We start from the raw sequence: 21,306 nt of genomic DNA, 5'->3' as shown, positions 1-21,306 counted from the left end.
TATATCTAGCGGATGTAGTACTCTAAACCACGCTAACACGGCGGCCCTAATCTACGTTAACACGGTCGTCTTGACAACAGCACATAATCAGATGGGGGAATTTAATGGTGTACCAGAAGGCAGCTTGCGGTTGGAAGGCTGGGAATTCTGTCAGCTGCTCCGACGACACACGTCTAATCGTTACTACACAGATCCGTACAGGTGGGGGAACGTCACATGTCGGTGTAACTGCCTCCATTGATTCGTCGTTATTACGCGTTTGTGTTGTGATGCCGGACGTATAAAGAATGTAAGCAAGACAGTTAATAAATATTGAAAAATGGCTCTCAATAACTTGTATAGTTCCAATGGCGGAATCTACGTTCGACCCTTGGGTCTTCCCGATTATTATCCCGTCCCAGGTAAGATTTTTTTTTTCTTCCCCTCTCTTACATTATCATGTTAATTTCACATCCCTGTATTGTGTACGCTCTCGTGCTGTGTTCTTTCTGTGTGCTGCTTGTAAACAAATAGGGGGGATTTGTAGTGTAAAAATCGAAGGATCTATATAACTGTGTGGTGCAATATTTACTCTATGTGTAATACAGTAATAATACCTGCAATGTTTTCATAAGTGCATCACCACTTAACTATGGAAGCTAGGTAAGTAATATTACTAATAAGAGCCTATCTGGAACAGTTTTATGAAGCGTATCGCTCGAAAATGTTAGCGTGAGTGTTGTTTTATGAACAATAATAACCGAAGTACGTGACTGGGAGCATTTTTATTAACCATAATAATTGAAATTTGTATCGGAGGATTTTTATGGATCTCTAGAATATTTCTTTTTTCTTTTTTTTTCCTTCCTCCGCCGCTTGTTTGCATTAAATAACTAGTTTTAGTTTAATGAGGGTTAAATCTAGTATCATATATTTTATTATTTTTTTTTAGCTTTTAAATAATATGTATTTTGAAATTGTATAATTCTTTAATGTGTTTTTATAGGCCTACGTGTTACTCGAAATAAAATTCTACATCTGGAAAGTTCCTTTATTAATCGTAATTCTAGGAAAACCTACTTGGAACAGTTTATGCGTACTGTAACAGTGGCAATATATAGCTGAAATAATTTATGAAACATTAACGACCAGAATGCGTATCGGTTACGGTTTTTACGAGCTGTAATACTTCGAATACGTATGTGGAAGGTATCTATAATGTTTAATGTTCGATACACTCATCCATATATATATGCATCTAGTAATTTGCGAGTATACAAGTAAATATATTACAAACATTTATCAGAGTATAGCTTTTGCAATGCATACCCTGTATTCTTTTTTGTACAAGCGCACACTCCAAGTATACATCACATGTTTTTTTTTTACTAGTTCAACACTATTAGTGTGTTATATCAAGCGTAACAATCGAAATTACACGGAGAGAATATTTATAAAAATTAATAACTCGTTATAGGATGATGTTACGCAACTGAAATGAGCAGAAATTTCCTCTAATAATTTAAAAATTACAAGGTTAAAGAAGCTGCCAGAAAGGGAGGTTACAATGTTTTTTAAAGAAAAAAAAACACAAACTGTGTTTTTATAGGGGTACGTTAAAGGTTGATTTTAAAGGTTTATAGAACCCTAATTAAGTTATGTAAATAAAAAAAAATTGAGTGCTGTAAAGATTTATAGAGGGTTAGAGAAGAGATTGAAACGCAAGAAAGTGTGTCATATAGGTTAACGGGAAAGCGGGAAAGAATTGAGATGTAGAAAGGATGCCATAAAGATCTGCAGGAGTATGGTTAAGTGTCGGCGTAAAAGAGACGTTGTTGTCAGTTATATTTCAAAAGCTAATACGAGACAAATAGTGAGTTAATATGTATTGTAGAATGCCCTTTATATTGTTCAATATAGGCGTATTTCTATGCGTAAATCAGTGCACCGTTCGCAGTTATGGACTGTTTATTATGCGGAATAATTACTTAAAACAGGTAAAAGATTACCTTTTGTTTCTTTAACATTTTTTAATCTTTTCAAAGTATGCTTAGTGTACCTTGGAACCGCCACATTTACATTATATATATCCGTAACACGATCCTCTTTAAAGTATATTAGTTTCCTTCAGTTGAAAAATATTATATTTATATATACATTCATATATTTTTAAGTACAGAATGCTTAGAATCGATAAAATAATTTCTAATATTTTAAAATATCTTTCGGGTATTACTTCTATTCACGTTATAAACATTACTTCACTACAGTTCCTATTGTTGTTTAGTATTGTTTACCTTATAAATCCATTAAATTTATTATAATTCGCTTCATAAAACTCAAAAATAGTTCATTAAATATATACTCTAAACGTTAAAAAAAATAAAATAAACGATAATTAATTTTATAAGTAAAAAATGTTTAAGAAAAAAAATACTGTAATTTCTGTAATACATACATTTGAATTTAAAACGCGTGACGTCACCCAATTTAAAAATTTAAAAATAATGATGTCACGCACTTAAGAAGAAGAATTGAATCGATTGGTGGAAAATATTTATCATATCATAAATTTGAATATTGTAGTAACTATCGATTGAAATCGATATTATAAATTGCTCGTTAAGTGTATGTACAATTTAAATTTCTTTTTTAATTTTTTATTTAGACTAAACATTATAACTACAGGTGTGTTGACCGAAGATGTTTGTATAATAAATTATGTAACGGGACAAACGAAAATAAATAAACACGACTTTAACGGAGATAGCGATTAAGATGCAATATTTGTTAATAAAATACGTTCAGATAAAATTATATTTACAGTAAATCTGATATACTAGACATTTACGGAACGATGACGTAATTTAAATTTCAAATTTCTGCACTTACGAATGGGGAATAAATTGATTGGACGATTTTAAAATTCAAATAATTAACTTTAAAAAATCGTCTTTTTAGCCAACACTGCGATAACTAAACACCAGAAAATAATTATTCTAACGTTTATTCTAGCCGTGTCAAACGAATTATCTCCATCCGAAATGAAAAAGGTTGCTTTATAAGGCTAACCTATTAAAAGCGTGGTTTCTAGCCAACTGACAAAACTATGACTATTGTCAGCAACGATCTGTGAAAACCCAACATGTCAGCAACAGAGAGGTCATGTTCAGGGGTCAACTAGTCTTGCCGTCTGTCGGTAATCAATTCATTCCCTTCCCAACCTTCCTACCCTCCCCCTCCATCACTGACAAATGGGACTTCCTGCTGCTCGACGTTGTCATAGTAACGGTTTTGACGTGATGAGTGTGACACGTCATGTAACCACTAAGTACGCCATCTACGAGTGGAATTGTCACTTTTGCGCATTCAATAATTTCCATTGTGATTTTTTTTAAAGCCCATCGATACTATAGAATTAATCGTAACATTTACGTAGAATACAGTTTGCTACGCATTAAAATAACAAAAAATAAGAAAATAAATAAAAAAGAACAGGAAAATTATAACTAATATCCATCGCAGTTATGCTTCACTGCATGTAAAAATACATTTGCAAGGAAGACAATAATAGCAGGGGCGTCGTATTATCTGACATAAGTTATCATTATTAAAAATAAATTGCACTAATGCGAATTAATGCAGCAATTACGAGCTTTAAATCATAAAAGTAATTAGTTCGTGATGTCACTAGAATACCGTGACGTCACCGTTTAATCAATATTGCAACGATTTATTGTATTTTTTAAAGAACTTTAAAATAAAAAATTAATCCTATCGACAAAAGAGATAAATATTTAAAATTTAATTTTTTTTAATGTTTTTAATTCTTGTTCAAATCAGATATGACGTAGAGGCGACGTTTTACGTAAAGTCGTAATTATAGAAATTGCTAATGACGTCACTGCGAAAGAATCGTCTGCTTCTTACCAATTTTTAATTTGTATTAATCGATAATGTGACATTTAATAATGTTTCAATATTTATTCAGTCTTTAATATTTATAGAGTATATTATTAATGTAGAATTGTCGATTTTACAGGTCATTAAAAAAAAATCTAATTTTAAAATCGGAAGTGACGGCATGCATATTTAATGACGTCATTGTATATTAATATTATTATTACATTAAAAAATCAATAGATACGTTGCCGATGTTATGTATAAGATTATATATTTTTTTATTATATATTAAGAAAAATAATTACGCAGATAGATTTTGATCTGAAGGTGGCAAGTTTTTAAAATTTTAAATCATTTTTTTTTTTTTTGTACTAACTCGAGATTGGTGACGTCGTTAATAATAAACTTTAAAAAATAGCGCAAGAAACGCCGCATTAATAATTTATATGTTATTTTATCATTTAAAAAATAACATAAAAATTGTAAGAGTAATAAATAATTCATCTCAAACGTAATATATTTTTCGAATCTTTTGTAAATAACGGAAGTGACGAATGCAGCGCCTCTACCAATAATTTTTAGTTCTAGTTTTTTTATAATTAAAGATTCAAATCTATTGTAATAGAGTTTACTCTTGTTACAAGGGAAGATTATTAACAACCCAAAGGAAACACAATTACAGTAAAACCTGTTTAAAACGGAAACCTGCCAAACCGGAAAAATAGTCGATGCGTGCAAGTCCGGTTTACACAGGTTATATATTTTACAATTTTTTTCGTTCCTACTGTAGGTATTATATTACATATTATATATTATATTACTATACTATGATGCATTATACGTTATATATACCAGGGCTGAACCAAACCTGGTTACAATAGAAGCCACATACCGCTTATTAGAAATACTTGAGAGCCTCATCTATATTGAAATGGTAATTTATAGGTTATATACGGTGAAACCCGTGTTAACCGGATTCGTAGAGTACCGAATTCCGGTTTTTCATGTTTCCGTTTTAAACAGGTTTTTTTAAACAGAAAATTTTTGCGTTTCGAAGACTTTTTTCTGTTTAGAAAGGTTTCCGTTTTATTAAGGTTCCGTTTTGAACAGGTTTTGCTGTAACCTATACTGTGTACATATAAAGAGAGAGGGGGAATAGCAGCAAAGTCGAACGCCCAGCCCTAAGTAATAAGATGTCCAATTTACGGGAAAATATTCATATACTGTACTGTACTTAACAAGAGGGGGCAGCCTGGCGGCCTGCCTCCTGCCAAATCGCTTATCTGTTTGTAATTATTTAGCCTTAATAACCCAATAAAAATTCGACTGTTCGTCTGATATTCGAAGTTATTACCGGGTTGATTATAAACGTTCATATCAAATTTTTTCCTTTATTATATTTTTTAATTCTACTAGATCATTGATTCTCAAAAAGCGGGCGCTACCGGTATGATAGACGACTCAAGGTGGCCTTGGGGTGTTGGAAGACAGGCGACAAAAATCCATTTTGTAACAAACCAAAAAGTATAAGAAATATATGCATTGAAAGGGTTGATAGTCCAAAAAGTTTGGGAAACACTGCACTAGATTATACTTTTTTCGCAGTTGCGGGCTTCTTTCAGACGACTTATCTCCTTACATCTATCTTCTGCACCCCTCTCTGTGTCCTTGCTGAAGAAACAGTTTTAAAAAAATCTATCTTCTGCAAAAATATATACACTATTGTTTATAACAAACTGATCTTTATTAAGCTTTAGCTGCGTAAAGAATTTTATCGTACAATGAGGTAAATTACCAAACACAATTATTTATTTTGGGATTGTTTGTCTACCAATAACGATGTTTAATGGCGCTCAAACATGAAATATATTAACTGAGTTTGCTAACCATGGGCGTCCGCAGAAAATTGTTTGCGAGGGGAAAGCCTGGAGACAAGTAATCACATCAATAAACTTTTATTTAATTATTTAATTTTGGGTTTTTTTTTTGCATGTAGGTTATAGTACAGAGTATTGCATCAATACAAAAAGACAGACAAAACGTCCCGTGGTCGCGGGTGTAAGGTTACATATATCTCAATCACTTTTACAATTATAATTTGTGGCATTTTTACTCGATCCCAGGGAGGGCAAGTGCCCCGTTTGCCTCTCTCTGCGGACGCCTATGCCGCTAACCCCATCTTAACTTCCCTCTATAAACGGCCTTGTAGAAAAAACTAGTTTATTCATAATATTAGATGCCTGGTGTGCCCAATTATCCCTATTGTTTCGTCTTTGTCTGCATTTTCTGAAAAAACATTAAGTTGTTATCCTTCCTCAAGGCCTTACCCGTAATTTTCGTAAATAATTAAAGATTAAATAAAATATTAAATTATATTTATATTTGTAAATTAAACTGAAATTTTTCGTGAAAATTCAATTTGAATCGAAAAAAAAAAAATCTAAATCGAAAGTGACGTCGCGTTATTTTAAATAAATGTTACATTTTCCCGAAATCGGAAGTGACGTCACGCGATTTTTAAAAAAGCATGACGTCACGCGAAATTTAAATTTTATAAAATATCGGTAGTGACGTAGAAAACGTGATTTGGCGTGAAACGTTAAAATTTTTCAAATCGGAATTGACGCTACGACTGTATTTTGTTTCTTTTGAAACTAAAAAAAAACAAGGCAAATATGATTTTAAGCATTTTTAAAAATCTTATGATAATAGAATCGGCTGATATTTAGGATATTTTTTTTAATTTTTTGTTCAATATACAGTAATTGCATTTTAATGCGGTTAAGAACTGTCTTTACGTCATTTTAACAACAAAATGTAATGTCTGATGTATCAGAGGAAAGAGATTATAGAGGATTTATTTAGTATTAACGTAATCCCGGATTATTGATCGTCGATGTACAAACAAAACTTTTTTTTATTTTTAATTTTTTTCCGTTTGTTCCCTTTCAGCATTTCATGATACCTTTATAATGCTATTTGTATCCGTGCCACAATTTATTTTTATTTTGTATATTTTCTTTTTTTCTTTAATTTTTACGAAAGATTTAAGTAAAGAAAATAATTTTTCTTAAATTACGAAGCGTTAGAACATTCGTTTAAAAAAAAAAGGAAGAAGAATGGCATTATCGATTGAACGAATCGACCTTCCTATTTTCCGTTTCTTCCCCCATCGCGCTTTAGCTTTCGTTCCACGTAATGATGTCGTAAGTGGAACGATTATCTGTAAATTAACTTCTGCGCATTATCTGTAAAAATTTAAATTATTTAAGGAAAGAAAATGGCGCCTGCTTCACTTGACAATCGTTAAACCGTTCTAAACATAAATATTTAACGTTTTGAGGCTGGCATGCTATAATTTTATGCTCCTGCTGAGTCTATTTTTAATAATTTGCTTTGTTTTCTGGGTTAAGAAAGTTTGAATCTTAATTTTTCTAAATTTATATTTTTCATGTAACAGAGAATAAGAATTTGCATCGCTAAGATTATGTTATAAATCTACCATATTGAAACTCTGCTTTGTTCATCGTATTATTGTGCTGTATTATTCACTAGGCACGACTAGGAGCCCCGAGTCTTGGGGCCTCGAAATTAGTAAAATTTCATGGAGGACACCAATCTTCTCTGCCAAGGGTCCCCAAAGGCCTTAATCCACCAAATGCAGTACAGGGAGTAACAGCAGTACTTCGTAGCAGAACTAAGCAGTAGTATCTAACAGTACTTAACATACTTATTGCTAGTACAGATGCTGCTGTATCTGGAATAGCATCGGCGCATCATTAAATACCACGATAGTATCTAATAGAATAAAATATAACAATATTTAGTGTTATCTAACTGTACTGGCAGTAATCAGCAGTGAAGAAGAGCATCTAGTATCAGCATAACCTAGTAAAATAGTAGTACTATATCCACTTCTATATTTATTGTGTAGTTACTAGCCTGTAGGAGAGAGAATAAGGAGGTTGGTTGTATATATATATAGAAGGCCACCTTAAAAATATTACTGGAACTACTGCTACTAACATAAGTATTGGCTACATATTGCTGCTCTTAGTATTAGTGCACTTGCCTTTATTACTAAGCACTTCTAACTTCTGCTAGATATTACTAGGCACTACTGTTACTTGTAATGTTAAAATATACATAAAAATTTCACAGTATTTCTATTTTTATTACCTTAATTTACATGCGACTAATTGAAAGCCCTTAAAATTTCAGTGTTTATTTTTCCAAACATGCTACTGCCTAGTTTCTATTATGTATAATAGCGATAATACTTTGTTATGTGTGGTATTCCTGCCATGCTGTAATTCTCTGGTATGACTGCCATTCCTATTATGCAATACTTTTAAATCTCAGTATAAATATTTGCATAGCGTGAAGAGTAGTCATGCTAAAAGCAACTCTAGTTGGTTTTTTCCTGTGAATTTGTTGATGCTTAAGCTGCAAATGTGACTATGTTAAATATTGTTTGCTGAATTTATAGTACTACTACTACAGAATTGATTGTATTATATTGATTTCTACCGTGCAATGACTCGTACTAACAATGATTATGGAATGTAATGATCCTGTTAGTGAATGTAAAACCATTCTTATAGCATAATGAGTTTAATTGGAGCAGAATGTACATGAAATAACGTTTTTTTAATTAGTGAAGCCATTTTGTTTCGAAATATCGTTACAGAAATCTCCCGTAAGTGACACGGGATCTAAAATTAATCTTTAGTGGCATCACTAGAGCAGAAATCATTCTTTAGCTATGATTTTAATCGTGTTCCATATTATCTCCTCGGGACAATTCTTCCAAAATAACATCATTGAAGGAAATATTTTATCTAATGACGTCAGTCTAGGAGTCATTCTATTGGTGCCAATGCTTTATTTATCATTGTTTGCGGTGATAACGAAAGCCTAAGTCACTAACACAACTCTACTTCACTGTAGAAAACAGTTTAAGGAAGTGATATCGTTGAAAGAAGCATTCATTGGAACTGTGTCATCTGTATAGGGATAATTTGGAACTTTTAAGAATGCTTTCCCACTGAAGAAATGTTACCGAATCACGTTAAAAGGTGGGTTTAATCACGTTAAGAGGTTTACTGTGAAAAAATGGGGAAAATGCTCTTTAAGAGCTCTATTTCAATTGAACCTACTTCAAAACTCTAATGTTTCGAATGAATTTATTATGAAGTACACCAGCAAAAAACACTTATCGGTGTTTAAAATATCCTAAAAATTTTCAAAAAATTAATGTATGACGTAGCAATTTCTACTGGAAAAAGCATACTTTTCCTCTCTCTCATTATAAGTCCTGTTCCTTTTCGCTTCGTTACTTACTTAATCATCACTTAGTGATTCATCCGTTATTTTTCGATTGTTTATAAATGCTGATGTTTTTTCCTTATTCCCTGTCCACAGATTAAACATTAACTCAAGCTATATAAATTTTTATAGCCTTTCCGACTTCTCTGACGAATGCATAAACGTTAGATTAGTTGTGCAGTTGAATTTTGAAAGGTTTCGTGTGGGTTAACAAATCCCGAAAACTTACAAATGTACTGTATGTATACCTGTCGTATGTGGGTCTACTGACAACGCAAAAACTTTACGTAGCTCAACGTCATATTTTATTTTTCTCATCGTTCCTCCTTCATTTTTATTCATTTTCCCCCCTTTTATTCTTTGTCTAGTAATCGCGGAAATAGTTAAAAATAGAAACAATACAATCCTTTTTTAAAGTTAAAATCTGGCCGCACATTTTGTTAAATTTTTCAAAAAAATATTTATGAATAAGTTCCATTGACTCTTTAATAACTTTAATGTTGTTTACCCAGAAAATTATTGGGGCTTATAAATAGGGTTTAACTGAGGTTTTTAACATTTTATTTTCGCCATTTTAGAAATTAAGTAAAACTAATTAACGTTGGATAGATATTTTAATATATATACTGTATATATGTTTTTTTTTCACACGTTTCTGTACAGTCTGAGTTTATACAGTCCAGCAGGGGCGCCCGGAGAGTTTAGGGGCCTGGGGCAAAATACATATTACATGCCCTGCAATAAATTAAGTTATTATATTAAAGTAAAAGAAATGAAAGAGTATTGTATAGAGGCCCCTACTTCCTTCCGTTGTAAGACTTTTTTCTCCTTTAACCTCCCTCTAGGCATTCCTGATAGTCAGGGATTTTCACACAATCTAAACATGCAGGAACTTAGGGCCTCGAATTTTTACGTGTATCGTTATTTGGTAGAGGGGAAAGGACTATTATAGTTTAGAACCACAACAAATCTGCTTACATTTATCATTTATACATGCGCAGAGTTGGATTCACACAGCCTGAACAATACAGCCGTGCGAGAACACAGCGTAGGGCCTCACGCCTTAACTTATTACAATTCGGATAAAGGTGAAAGGCCTGCCATAGCTTAAGGCCACAAATCTAAATTCAAATCGTACACACGCTTGCTACGATGCTAAACCTGTTGAGCCTATAACAAAAACACTAAGAAACGTGTCTTTAATAATAGTTAAACATCAATTATAATGGCGCGATAGCTATCGGCTTCGGTGTTCATCAGCTCGTTTTTTATTCCGTATAAACCCGAGTAAACCTGACTTCCTCGACAACTGATGGTTTTTATAAAGGATAAAGTTCTCCATTTAACTTTAATCTTTTTATTATTGAATATTAAACACCTTTAATTAAACACGCCATTGATCGATATCAACGTCCTTTCGTTGGTATACGCCATTCACTCAGCTTGAATTCTTTATTATCGAATAATAAAACAACCGTCTTCGACTATAACACATTATAATCGATTCTTTATGCTTTAAAATATACGTATTATACATTTAAGGAAACTTTTAAAGTAAACATTAACACGTGGAACGACGTTTCCCCCTAACGTTCAATGGCGACCACGTGGGATGTGTGAGTAATCATTCGACTGTTGCAAGGAAAAAAAAAAAACTATGAAGTGAAGCTACACTAGATCATTGTTCTGTGTGTCAATGTACACAAAGGCTATAAATACATCCTCCGTTACGTCATCGTGTTTACCTGAGCGAAGAAAAGCTCCCCTTTTTATGAGCGAATTAATCGGCCACTAGCCCATGGAAAAAAATAATAAAATCTTCCAGAAAATTCCCTAATTCCTTGATAACTCGTCAAGGTTTAAATAAATAATTCGCGGTTAATACAAACAGTGAAGTCTTATTTTCAGTTAATTTTAATTTAACTTTAAGAAAATGTATGGTTTATATACTATTATTTCAAATGTATTTCTGGGAATTTCCCTCACGAGTAGGGAAATTTCAGATTTATTTACTTTATTTCTTTAATAGGGAAATTTCTTATTTGTATGGAGAATTTACGGATATTTTAGTTTAAAATACTAAGTTTTTAAAATCATTATTACAAATTATTAACATAAATTCGAATTTTATCGATTTTTTAAAATATAATTAGAATAAAGATGGCAAGGGAATTTCCCTAATTTTTCGATAATTCGAGAATTATTACTACAAATAAATTGAGATTTATGTTAATGATATGCTGATTTTTTTTAATAATTTAATTTATTTTAATGATGAAATTAATATATTAAATTTTAAGTTAAAGATGGATATTAAAAATATATATATATATTTAGGGAAATTTTAGTTTTAATTTTTTTGCAAGTAGGGAAATTTCAAATTTATTTATTTATTTTCAAAACAAGAACTTAATAATATTATAAGGAATAATGCTATTTAAAATGTAATAATTTGAAAATTTTGAATTTAACCGGAAAATTCTGTTGATTTTTGTGGAATTAGGAAAAAATAAATAAAATAAAATGGCTAAGGAAATTTCCCTGTTTTCCTGATAATTCGTGAAAAATAAGAAATTCACTTTATTTTTATAATCAATGACTGTTTTATTATATAATTTAAAGATTATTTTTATATTAAAATAAAAATTTAAATTTTAAGAAATTGCACGATTAAAAAATATTCGGGGAAATTTCATATTTACTTGTCTCACTAATAGAAATTATTAGGGAAATTTCAGGTTTAATATTTAGCATAAAAAAAATTGTATCTGTGTGTAGGAAAATTACAGATTTAAATAATTTTTATAGGCATAGTTTAGTTAAAAATTTAGGGATTTTAGCGGAATTTAGGGATATTTTAGTTAAAAATTAACAGGAATTTACAATGTAATGCTTTGAATATTTTGATATTAATGTGTATTAAAATATCATTGATATTTTTTAAAAGATAAAATTAGAGGAGGGGAGGGAAAAGGTTTTATTGCACTTTTCCGGTTTTTGTTAGATCAGTCGACTCGTAAAGCAAATATATCCCTAGCGAATAGTCACGTCAGGCAAATAATATCTGTTTTGTTTGGAGATCGATAAAAATTTAATTTAAAATATTTCCTTTTAAAAGAATCGTATGCAAATCTCGGAACTTTTACGAAAAATTATGATGTTTGTACACATAATTCACCCCAGTCACGTGACCCGAGAATTAATGCTCGCATCGTGTGATTAGGAGAAATATTACATTACGTAAAAGTAATCGATATTTATAATTTAAAAATTATTTATCGACGATGCCATGGAAAAATAAATCGTTTGGAGTGGGGAATTTTTCCACAAATTTATCAATTCACGTGACCGAAGAGCAAAGCAGACGATAGAAAAATCGCGGTTTCCTGTAATTAAACGACGACCTCTATAATTTGTTTATTTTTCTTATAAAATAATTCGACTCTGTAACAATGAAAGAGTTTTATTATTAAACAATTTCTTTAGACTTCGCCCGAAAAAATAATTTGCAATAAAAGACGGTTAAAAATCAGACGATACGTCACGTGACCAATCGAGACGAATCAAACGTCACGTGATCCGTATAGTGGGACTAAAACTGCACGTGATGAATCTTGACTTAAAAAAATGAATTTATTCAAAAATTATTTCGACTCTTTACTTCATAACAGTTATTTATTATTAATCTTTAGCTTTGTTCTGAAATTAAAGTAGTCGTTTATCGCGTGCTTTCTGCTTTAATTTTATTACGTGACCCTGCCGAGGTGACAAAATCAACATTCAAATGTCAACGAAAAAAAGAAATTTATTTAAAAAGTTTTTTAATTTTGTGACACTGAAAAATCTTTATAAAATAAAGCCGTTACGCTATACCCAAAACAAAAGATTAAAAAGTCAAAACAATAATCGGATATCACGTGACTCTTCCGAGTTACACGACAAAATTCTCGGACAAATAAATTTCTATTATGAGATAAAGTTATTCTTTTTTAAAAAAATAATACTTTAGCTTTTGCTGCAGTGAAAAATTATTAAAAAATAATATTTTACGCCTCGTTCAAAAAATGTAAAATAATAATAATCAAAGTGAAAAGCAAACGATAACAAAATATTACGGCAAAATTAACAAGAAAATCTAAAAAAACATAAATAAATATTTAAAAAAGTAAATTTATTTAATAACGAAAAGTGTTACAAAGGTAATTTTTTACATAAAATAATAATTAAAAATTTAAAAAACCGGAAAACCAAACTAAAGTAGAATGTCATGTGACTCCATCTAGTCAGAAAAAACATTAAGGAAAATAAATGTTGTAAACTAAATTTATTTTTAAAATATTTATCTTCTCGAAAAATAAGAAAGCGTTGCACTAATTTTCAAATTTTTTGCGCTTTTCCAAAAATTAAAAAGTAAATAATAAATAAATGAACCAAAACAATGTGACCGAATATCACGTGACCTTATGGAGACAGACGAGAAAACTCTTAGAAAAATTAAATCTCAACTGTGAAATTAATTTATATATAAAGAAATACTTATATTCTCCAACAACGAAAAAGTATTATAAAAATAAAACCTCCATTCGCCTCTGAATAAAAATGTGGAAACCAGACGATAACGGAGCGTCACGTGACCCTAGTCGAGGCAGACGACAGAAATTTACAGACGATCGAATCTCGGTTAGCAAAAACAAATAAAATAAAATAAAATGAAACAGGTAACGAGCGATTCGAAAAGCTGGAATTGGAAAGAGGAAGACGAATTATTCGACAAATAAGGAGGAGTATCGTAAGAGTTATCTGAAGCAACGGAGCGTGGAGGGCACGGCAAATGTTTCCTGTCGCCGATGGTCAAGTAGTTGACGATGACTGCCGGGGGGGGCGCTGTCCCTCCGCCATTTTATTTTTTCCTCCTTTACCAATCTCTGTTATTGGTTTTCTCCCTTCAGCATTCAATAAACAGCTGCTTCTCTTCCCATCTCTCTCTAAACAGAGAAAGCCACTCCGGGACGGTGGGCGACTTGACTTGCCTTTCCGGCAATCGAGATGTATTTCCGCCCCTGAAAAATTAATAGGAAGAACATAACGAGAATTCCTCCTCCGACTGATGGACCCCTCGCCGAGGTTTTGCGTCCGTGCCGAGAGGAGAGGGGCCGAGGCATCGAGGATCCCGAATTTGTTTTCTGTTTAGCCGGGCGTCTCCTTCGACCCGGCGAGATGCTTACAAATATGCCATTGTCTTGATAAATTGGCAATTGTTATTCATTCCGTAACACTTCTTTCTCGGCAGTTTTCGGGGTAAATCTGGCTGCATTGATTTTTTGGCGACCGGCTCGATGGTGTCGTCGGATATTGTTTACCCCATGCCGGCCGTTGGCCGAAAAGTATTTTAGACGTGGCGGAATGAGTACTTCTTGGCCTCGGGCGGAATGGGTCTGCATTTCCGGCGTCGAGCGTTCCTTGTAATTATTTAGACCCCGAGGCAATTGATTGTGTCAGGCAGTTATAATTGTGTTTAAGAAACTAAATAAAAATAAAAAAAAATGGCAATCGAGTTTTTGTCTGACTGTAATTAGTTTAATAGACTTTACAGTATTTATTTTCAAATATAATATTCATTGATTTGTTCAAATTTGGAATGAAATGTATTGTTAAATGTGTACTAAATGTTAAAATTTGTTACATTTAACATATATGATAAGACTGTATGTATCTATGGTAATGGATTATTAAGCTAAAATTTTTTAATTTGGTAATATATAGGTTGTTTCCTTGATGTCCCTAGTTGTGTGGATTAATTTCAAGGCAAGAAATACATGTGTAGTATTGTAGATTATGGTAATAGAAAGTGCATCTGAAAAAGTTAGTTACGACATTTTCACATGACTAGGGAATAAGCTCCCAATGTGGAACTCCATTAGGATGCATGCTGCATTCTAATATAATTAGCATATTAGGAGTTATGTTTTTAATGACATTCAAGGTTCTTGTATGCAGAACACTTACATCTGGCACATTTGTAGCATACACACAATCCTTGATATATCCAAAAAGAAAAAGTTCAAAGATACAATATCGTGTGATTGGGCAGACCAAGAAATCGGGCCCCAGCAATCCAGATCACGTAGCATCAGAGCTTCAAATTGACACTGTGTGGCAGCAGTGGCCCTTTCAAGGGTACATGTGTGAAACTTGGAGTATGAACCAACATATCCGAACAAATGGATTTTACAGAATAGTTTAAAACTAGAGACACTCGAGGGAAGCATTCTGTACTGTTGGTGAGTTTTAAAATGGATACCTGGCATATTCACTTGCAAAACTAATGATTTTTCTAAATCCAGTTTTGTTTTTGTAATTATCATATACATATGCAATAGGGCAGTGATGCCCATATATTAGGGTACATGCTTCCTTTTTGTCTTGGTTATCTTTTTCCTAATTCTTAAGGGTGTCCCAAATAACAGAAAATTTGTGACATCTAGCCTATTCTGCAAATATAAAAGAAAATAGTGAATGATATTTGTCCACCAACCTATGCAACTTCGTCATATGTTGATCAAAACTCCATTCTTTGCTTTCGAGGTCAAGTTAGCCCCGAGTACAACCACTTAGTGGAAGCCGATCTGACATCGAATCGTAGAGTTTGAAGCTCCTTGCATGCTCTTTTTTTTATAGCTTGTGCCCCCTTTTTGTCTGCGGCACTACTGGACCTTGATTTAACAAAGTAATTAAGGAGAACTGGCATTTGCTGTTACCGAAAGGCTGTTAATAACAAATTTACAATTTGCAGAATATATTAAAATGCTGTTATAATGTATAAATATGAATAAAATATATACATTGAGTAATTTACATGCATTGACTCATCTTTTAGTTTGTTCTATATGCAAATTAAAAAAAAGGTTATAATAAATATTTCTTTTAGGACAAAGATTGTCTGTTAAATCTGAAATCCATTAATCGAGGGCCTCTGTATTTAGATTTATAAAACTTAGAGTCATAATTTATAATGTTTATACAAAGTAAAAATAAAATTATGAACGAGATAACATACGTCGTTTGTTACAAGTGCTGTTTTCATGTTAAAATACAAATATTTTATTAATTTTATCACTAGATATTCCAAAAGAATTTTTAATATTAAATTATGCGTGGGTATTAAAAGAATTTGTTTTTATTTTGCAGGATTCCCCCATGGATGTAAATCATTATTACCTCCGTCAACATCCCTAGCAATGCAGTCGTTCAACTCTCACAAACCTTCCACTCGGACGATGGCTCCGATATCACCGCTTCAAGTTGCCCATCAGCCAAGCGCCGTGATGTCTCCGTACAATAATCCTATGCTCAATTCTCATCAGACATCAAGTTTTGCTGCAGCTCTTCGGAAATTAGCCAAACAGGCAGGAGAACCCCCTTCTACGGGTAAGAATATACAATAGACAGCACACATTGACTATATTCACACATATTTATCGTGCAAATATTTAATTTTCAAATACTCTTAACATTTATTCGGAAGGATCTTTTTAAAATACTAAATTAAATTGTTTTTTGATACTTATTACAATATTTTAGGTAGATTTAAGATTATTTTTCTAAATAAAAAAGTACTGCTTTTGTCTATTTAACCTGGGACGTGTTCCCTTGTTGAGTGGCCGAGTAAGCAAGTCAATGATGTAGGTTGTTTTGTATAAAACGATCTATGTCATTGGTTTACTTGCTTAGCTGCTCGACAATGAGACGTTCTCCTAGAATTAATAATAAAATGTTTGAAAATTATACATTCACAGTTAATTTTATCCCAATTCAATTATAATACAAGCATTATCTGTAGAAAAAGGATTTATAAAATCAATGTAAAAATATTCTTTTGAGTAATTTCTTAATTATTTTATGTAGCAAGGGGTGGCCAAACCTTGTCACGATAGTAACCATACGCTGTCTGTCAGAAATACACGAGTCTAATCCTCTATTGGAACGTCTAGAGTAGAGCTGCATCATCTACTTATATGATATATGTAGTTAAAATACTATAGTTACCATTGTTCTACAGTAAATATTACTGCTACTTTACCTTACTGATACTTTGACTGACTGGGTAAACAATCATTTAAATCCTTTGACATTATTAATGTACTTTAAGCTTACCTGTTCAAGGTTAAGTCGCGAGTTACACTTATGATCCCTGTGTATATTACGCTACTTAATAGCCAGAAAACTTACAAAAATATTACATATGTGTAAGTAGTATGTACCAAATTTATAAAAAACAATTGTACAAGTATGCAGGAGCCACAATAAGGGCCTAGATGAACCACATGTGGATCGTAAACCATAGTTTGGCCACTGTTGTGTAGTTTAAAATGAATGTCTCATTTTTAAAAAATGGAGCTGATTAGATGATTTTAAAAGAATAAAAATTCTTTTCCGATAATATAAATTTAATTTAAAGTTTGACAAATTAAGAATGTTTAAAATTTTTTATAAATATTCTCATTTAGAAAATGGTCTTCTCTCGACAAATTCCGTTGTAAATCAAACTGCCGTAATGCCTCAAATGTACTTAAACAGTCAGCAAGGTACTTTTTCTAACAACTCTTCTTCTTCTGTCACTTCCACTTCACTTCCGTACCATAATGGAGGAAGCAAAAAGGTAATTTTCATATTGTCTTTTTAAATAGATATAAAATATTTTATGGTATTTTAATCACTGATTATATTGCCTTAAAAATAAAACTAAAAAGCCAATAAATTTTATATCTGCAATTAACTTGTGTCATAAATATAATTCTTTATTATTATTATTGTTGTTTTTTTTTTTTTTTTAAGGGAATAGATTCGTCTGCATTTTCTCTAGCTACAACAAACAACAATCAGTTGCCAGATTCATTAAGAGGAAAGTATGGTTCATTTAATCACCCGTTGTATTCGGGAAAATGGGAAGAACGCTATATTGGGACCAAAGAATTAACGTCATCTGCTCACATTATGTATGTAATAAAAACTTATTTTATTTATTAATTTAGTATTATTATATGAACATTGATAAACTATTAAATTGTAATAAACAATGGATTTATGGTTTCAAAAATAACAAAGAAAAACTACAATCTGTTCTTTAGTTTTTTGGTCATTTTTGTTATGTTTATAAAGAAAAGAAATTACAGGAAATCCTCATTAATTTGAAATTCAGGGGAGAAAATATTTGTGACTTCAAATTTCAAATTATCTGAGATTTACATATCTGTGTGCGATATGACAAATGCCACAGAACTGATGTAATTTATTAAGTAAATGGAATACTGCTACTTATACAGAATGATATTTTTGTTAATTAATAATTAATAATAATAATAACAATAATATAAATAAACTTCAGGTAAATATCATGTGTCCGGTGAGAATCTCACAGGTTGCCAGATAGGTTTTATAAAAAGTAAAGCAGAATTTCTCGAAATGTAATCCAAATTATTTGTAAAATGGCCCAAAGAGTAGTAAGTTGTCTAAAAGTAGTAGCTTAGAGTCCTACAAATGCCTCAATCTACTACTCATAGCCCAATCTTGCAATCCCAAAAATCACCTGAATTTTATGAAATAAGAGAAAAAAGGGGTAATCCGTATGTAAGGTGACACCCAAAAATGTGTTACTTAAAAGCAAAGCCATATTGATTAGATTAGAGACATTTTTGGTCTGTTGTTTTTTTATAGCATGAAAGCACTTCGATCTAAACGAACAAATTAACGTATGCATAGTTCAACAGAATTTTCACTTTGAATTGTGAAGTAGCCATATTTCGAACTAACTGAATTCCTTAGCGTGTAAATCTCTATATCTCTGACTGGGACAAAAGTACTGTTACGAACTAACTGGATTTCGAACTATCCAAGTTCCAATTAACGAGGATTTCCTGTATTATATTTAAAATATTTTTTATGCATATTATCAATGACAAATATATAAATACAAGTTTTGCAAAAAGAACACTACCATTTTAAATTATTATAGTCATGTTAAGTATTATCTGAGAATATCATGATGTACAATATAACATTGGTAAATTGTTCAAGTTTCACAATTTCTCAATGCATGCTCCTCATATTGCACGGCGTGCATCTGACAAATACTCAAATTCTTCCTATTCTCATTACTGCATATCTGTTTCCACATTTCTACAGCTCCTAATTTTGCACAATGACAAGTGATTCTAGCTTTGTGAACAGCAGAACACAAATTGTCTTCTCTATTGTGGAGTTGCCATTTTCGTTTACAGTCCTTCTTAGAGATAGTAAAGTAGTAGACAACAAGATGCTTGAATGCAGATGGGANTATAGTTATGTTAAGTATTATCTGAGAATGTCATGATGCACATTATAACAATTGGTAAATTGTCCAAGTTTCACGATTTCTCAATGCATGCTGCTCATATCGCATGGCATGCATCTGACCAATACTCAAATTCTTCCTATTCTCACTACTGCATATCTGTTGCCACAATTCTACAGCTCCTGCAGACTAATTTTGCACAATGACAAGTGATTCCAGCTTTGTGAACAGCAGAACACAAATTGCCTTCTCTATTGTGGAGTTGCCATTTTCGTTTACAGTCCTTCTTAGAGATAGTAAAGTAGTAGACAACAATATGCTCGAATGCAGATGGGAGATGAAACTTAGATGGCTATTCTGTCGATTGGTGTACATCACATACTTCTCAGATATTAATTAACATAATTATGGTAATTTAAAATGGTAGCTTTCATTTTAGAAGACCCCATATTAAAATATCAGTAATAAATTATATATTTTAAGTTGTAAATCCTGTAAATTTCTTATAAACTATTTTGATTATTAATAAGCGGGAAATAAAATGAGAAATTGTAACAAATAAGGAAGGGAAATGGAAACAGAGTATTATTTTATTAAGTAATATAATATTATATTAAATATATAAACACATATACACTTTATATAACATAAAATGTATATTTTATCAGTATTTTAAAATTTATATAAATAAAGTTATAATAAACACACTAGAACCAAAAATCCTACAGCAAAATGACACTTAAGACAGTTGAAAATGTCTGTTTTCTCTGTTAAAGTGTTTGTGAATCATTATTGTTTTTATCAAACTACTAGCTGCATATGCTTGGCATTGCTTGGACTTTTTGAGAGGGGGTGGACTTTAGGGATGGTTGGGGTATGGATCCCCACAGTATTTTTCTAGGGTGTCGGAAAATATTCATCCCAAATTTGAAACAGATAAGATAAATAGTATAGTTACGCAAACCCTTTACATAACGTTTGTACGTAATTTGAGTTTTATGTATATTGATTTTCCATGCGTAAGTAATAAAAATTTACCATATTACATCTACTCAAATATATTATTTACAGAAGTTAGTACATACACTTGCTGAAAATTTTTAATGTATATAATAAATTTAAGGATGCATTTTAATATATAAACCATGACAGAAGGATCTTTTGAAGCATGTGATATTGCCAGTAATCATTAATTTATGTCATTATTGATATTAAAAATACAAATTTCTCAAAATTATTTTTATTAATATTACTTTATCTGAATAAATCAAAAATTGTTGGCGACTATAAGATGTAGTCGTCTCGATTATAGCATTTTACAAGGCTGCCTAGAATAATAGGAATCCAGTAGAAGCAAAATACATATCAATGTCCTATATCAACCATAAAATTTAATAGCTTTTAATTCCTTATAAGAGATAATTAATGTTTCGAAAATTTAAAAATATTAATTCCAATTAAAGCAGGTCAATCAAGTGTTGGCTATTAACATTAATGTCTCAAATATTTACAGTAAAAAAAATATTAAATTAAAAGTAAATATTTAACTAAATTTTCCAGAAAGAACAGCTCGGCAATGTCATTTTTTAGATTGAGTTGTATAGTTCTATTCTTCGGCTCTATAAGTATAATAAATGGTATATAAATTGCAAGAAAGATCATTTATCATACTTACTACAGGGAATTTTTTCCTTGAGTTATTAAATTTTCGTAATTCAAGTGTTATTTGTTAGCAAACAGATGTGACCTTCATTTTATTGATATAA

The 21,306-nt window shown here is 31.4% G+C and overlaps 1 protein-coding gene across 2 annotated transcripts; it reads left to right on the top strand.

Annotated features, from left to right (window-relative positions):
- LOC111626444 lies at window positions 1-18,288 on the top strand. 2 transcript variants are annotated; one of them, XM_023369817.1, is made up of 4 exons: window positions 1-401; window positions 16,399-16,638; window positions 17,718-17,869; window positions 18,046-18,288. In XM_023369817.1, exons 1-4 carry the CDS (start codon window positions 320-322, stop codon window positions 18,235-18,237), a joined length of 666 nt encoding a protein of 221 aa, XP_023225585.1. In that variant the 5' UTR covers window positions 1-319; the 3' UTR covers window positions 18,238-18,288. The 2 variants fall into 2 exon arrangements, with proteins under 2 accessions (XP_023225585.1, XP_023225593.1); XM_023369825.1 differs by lacking the exon at window positions 1-401 and adding an exon at window positions 8,744-8,960 and having other exon boundaries at window positions 18,046-18,283.
- Window positions 18,289-21,306: the final 3,018 nt, after the last annotated feature.

The sequence above is a fragment of the Centruroides sculpturatus genome, unplaced genomic scaffold, assembly GCF_000671375.1.
Source record: "Centruroides sculpturatus isolate CEXI.00-Female unplaced genomic scaffold, Cexi_2.0 scaffold203, whole genome shotgun sequence".
Classification (NCBI taxonomy): domain Eukaryota; kingdom Metazoa; phylum Arthropoda; class Arachnida; order Scorpiones; family Buthidae; genus Centruroides; species Centruroides sculpturatus.
Note: the sequence above shows the minus strand (reverse complement) of the source record. Positions and strands in the feature narration are given on the sequence as shown.

What these genes read in the sequence shown, in the direction of transcription:
- LOC111626444 (XM_023369817.1), top strand. Translation starts at nt 320, where the DNA reads ATGGCTCTCAATAACTTGTATAGTTCCAATGGCGGAATCTACGTTCGA. An exon ending in AGGAGAACCCCCTTCTACGG is followed by an intron (nt 16,639 to 17,717) that starts GTAAGAATATAC and finishes ATTCTCATTTAG; the next exon opens with AAAATGGTCTTCTCTCGACA. An exon ending in ATAATGGAGGAAGCAAAAAG is followed by an intron (nt 17,870 to 18,045) that starts GTAATTTTCATA and finishes TTTTTTTTTAAG; the next exon opens with GGAATAGATTCGTCTGCATT.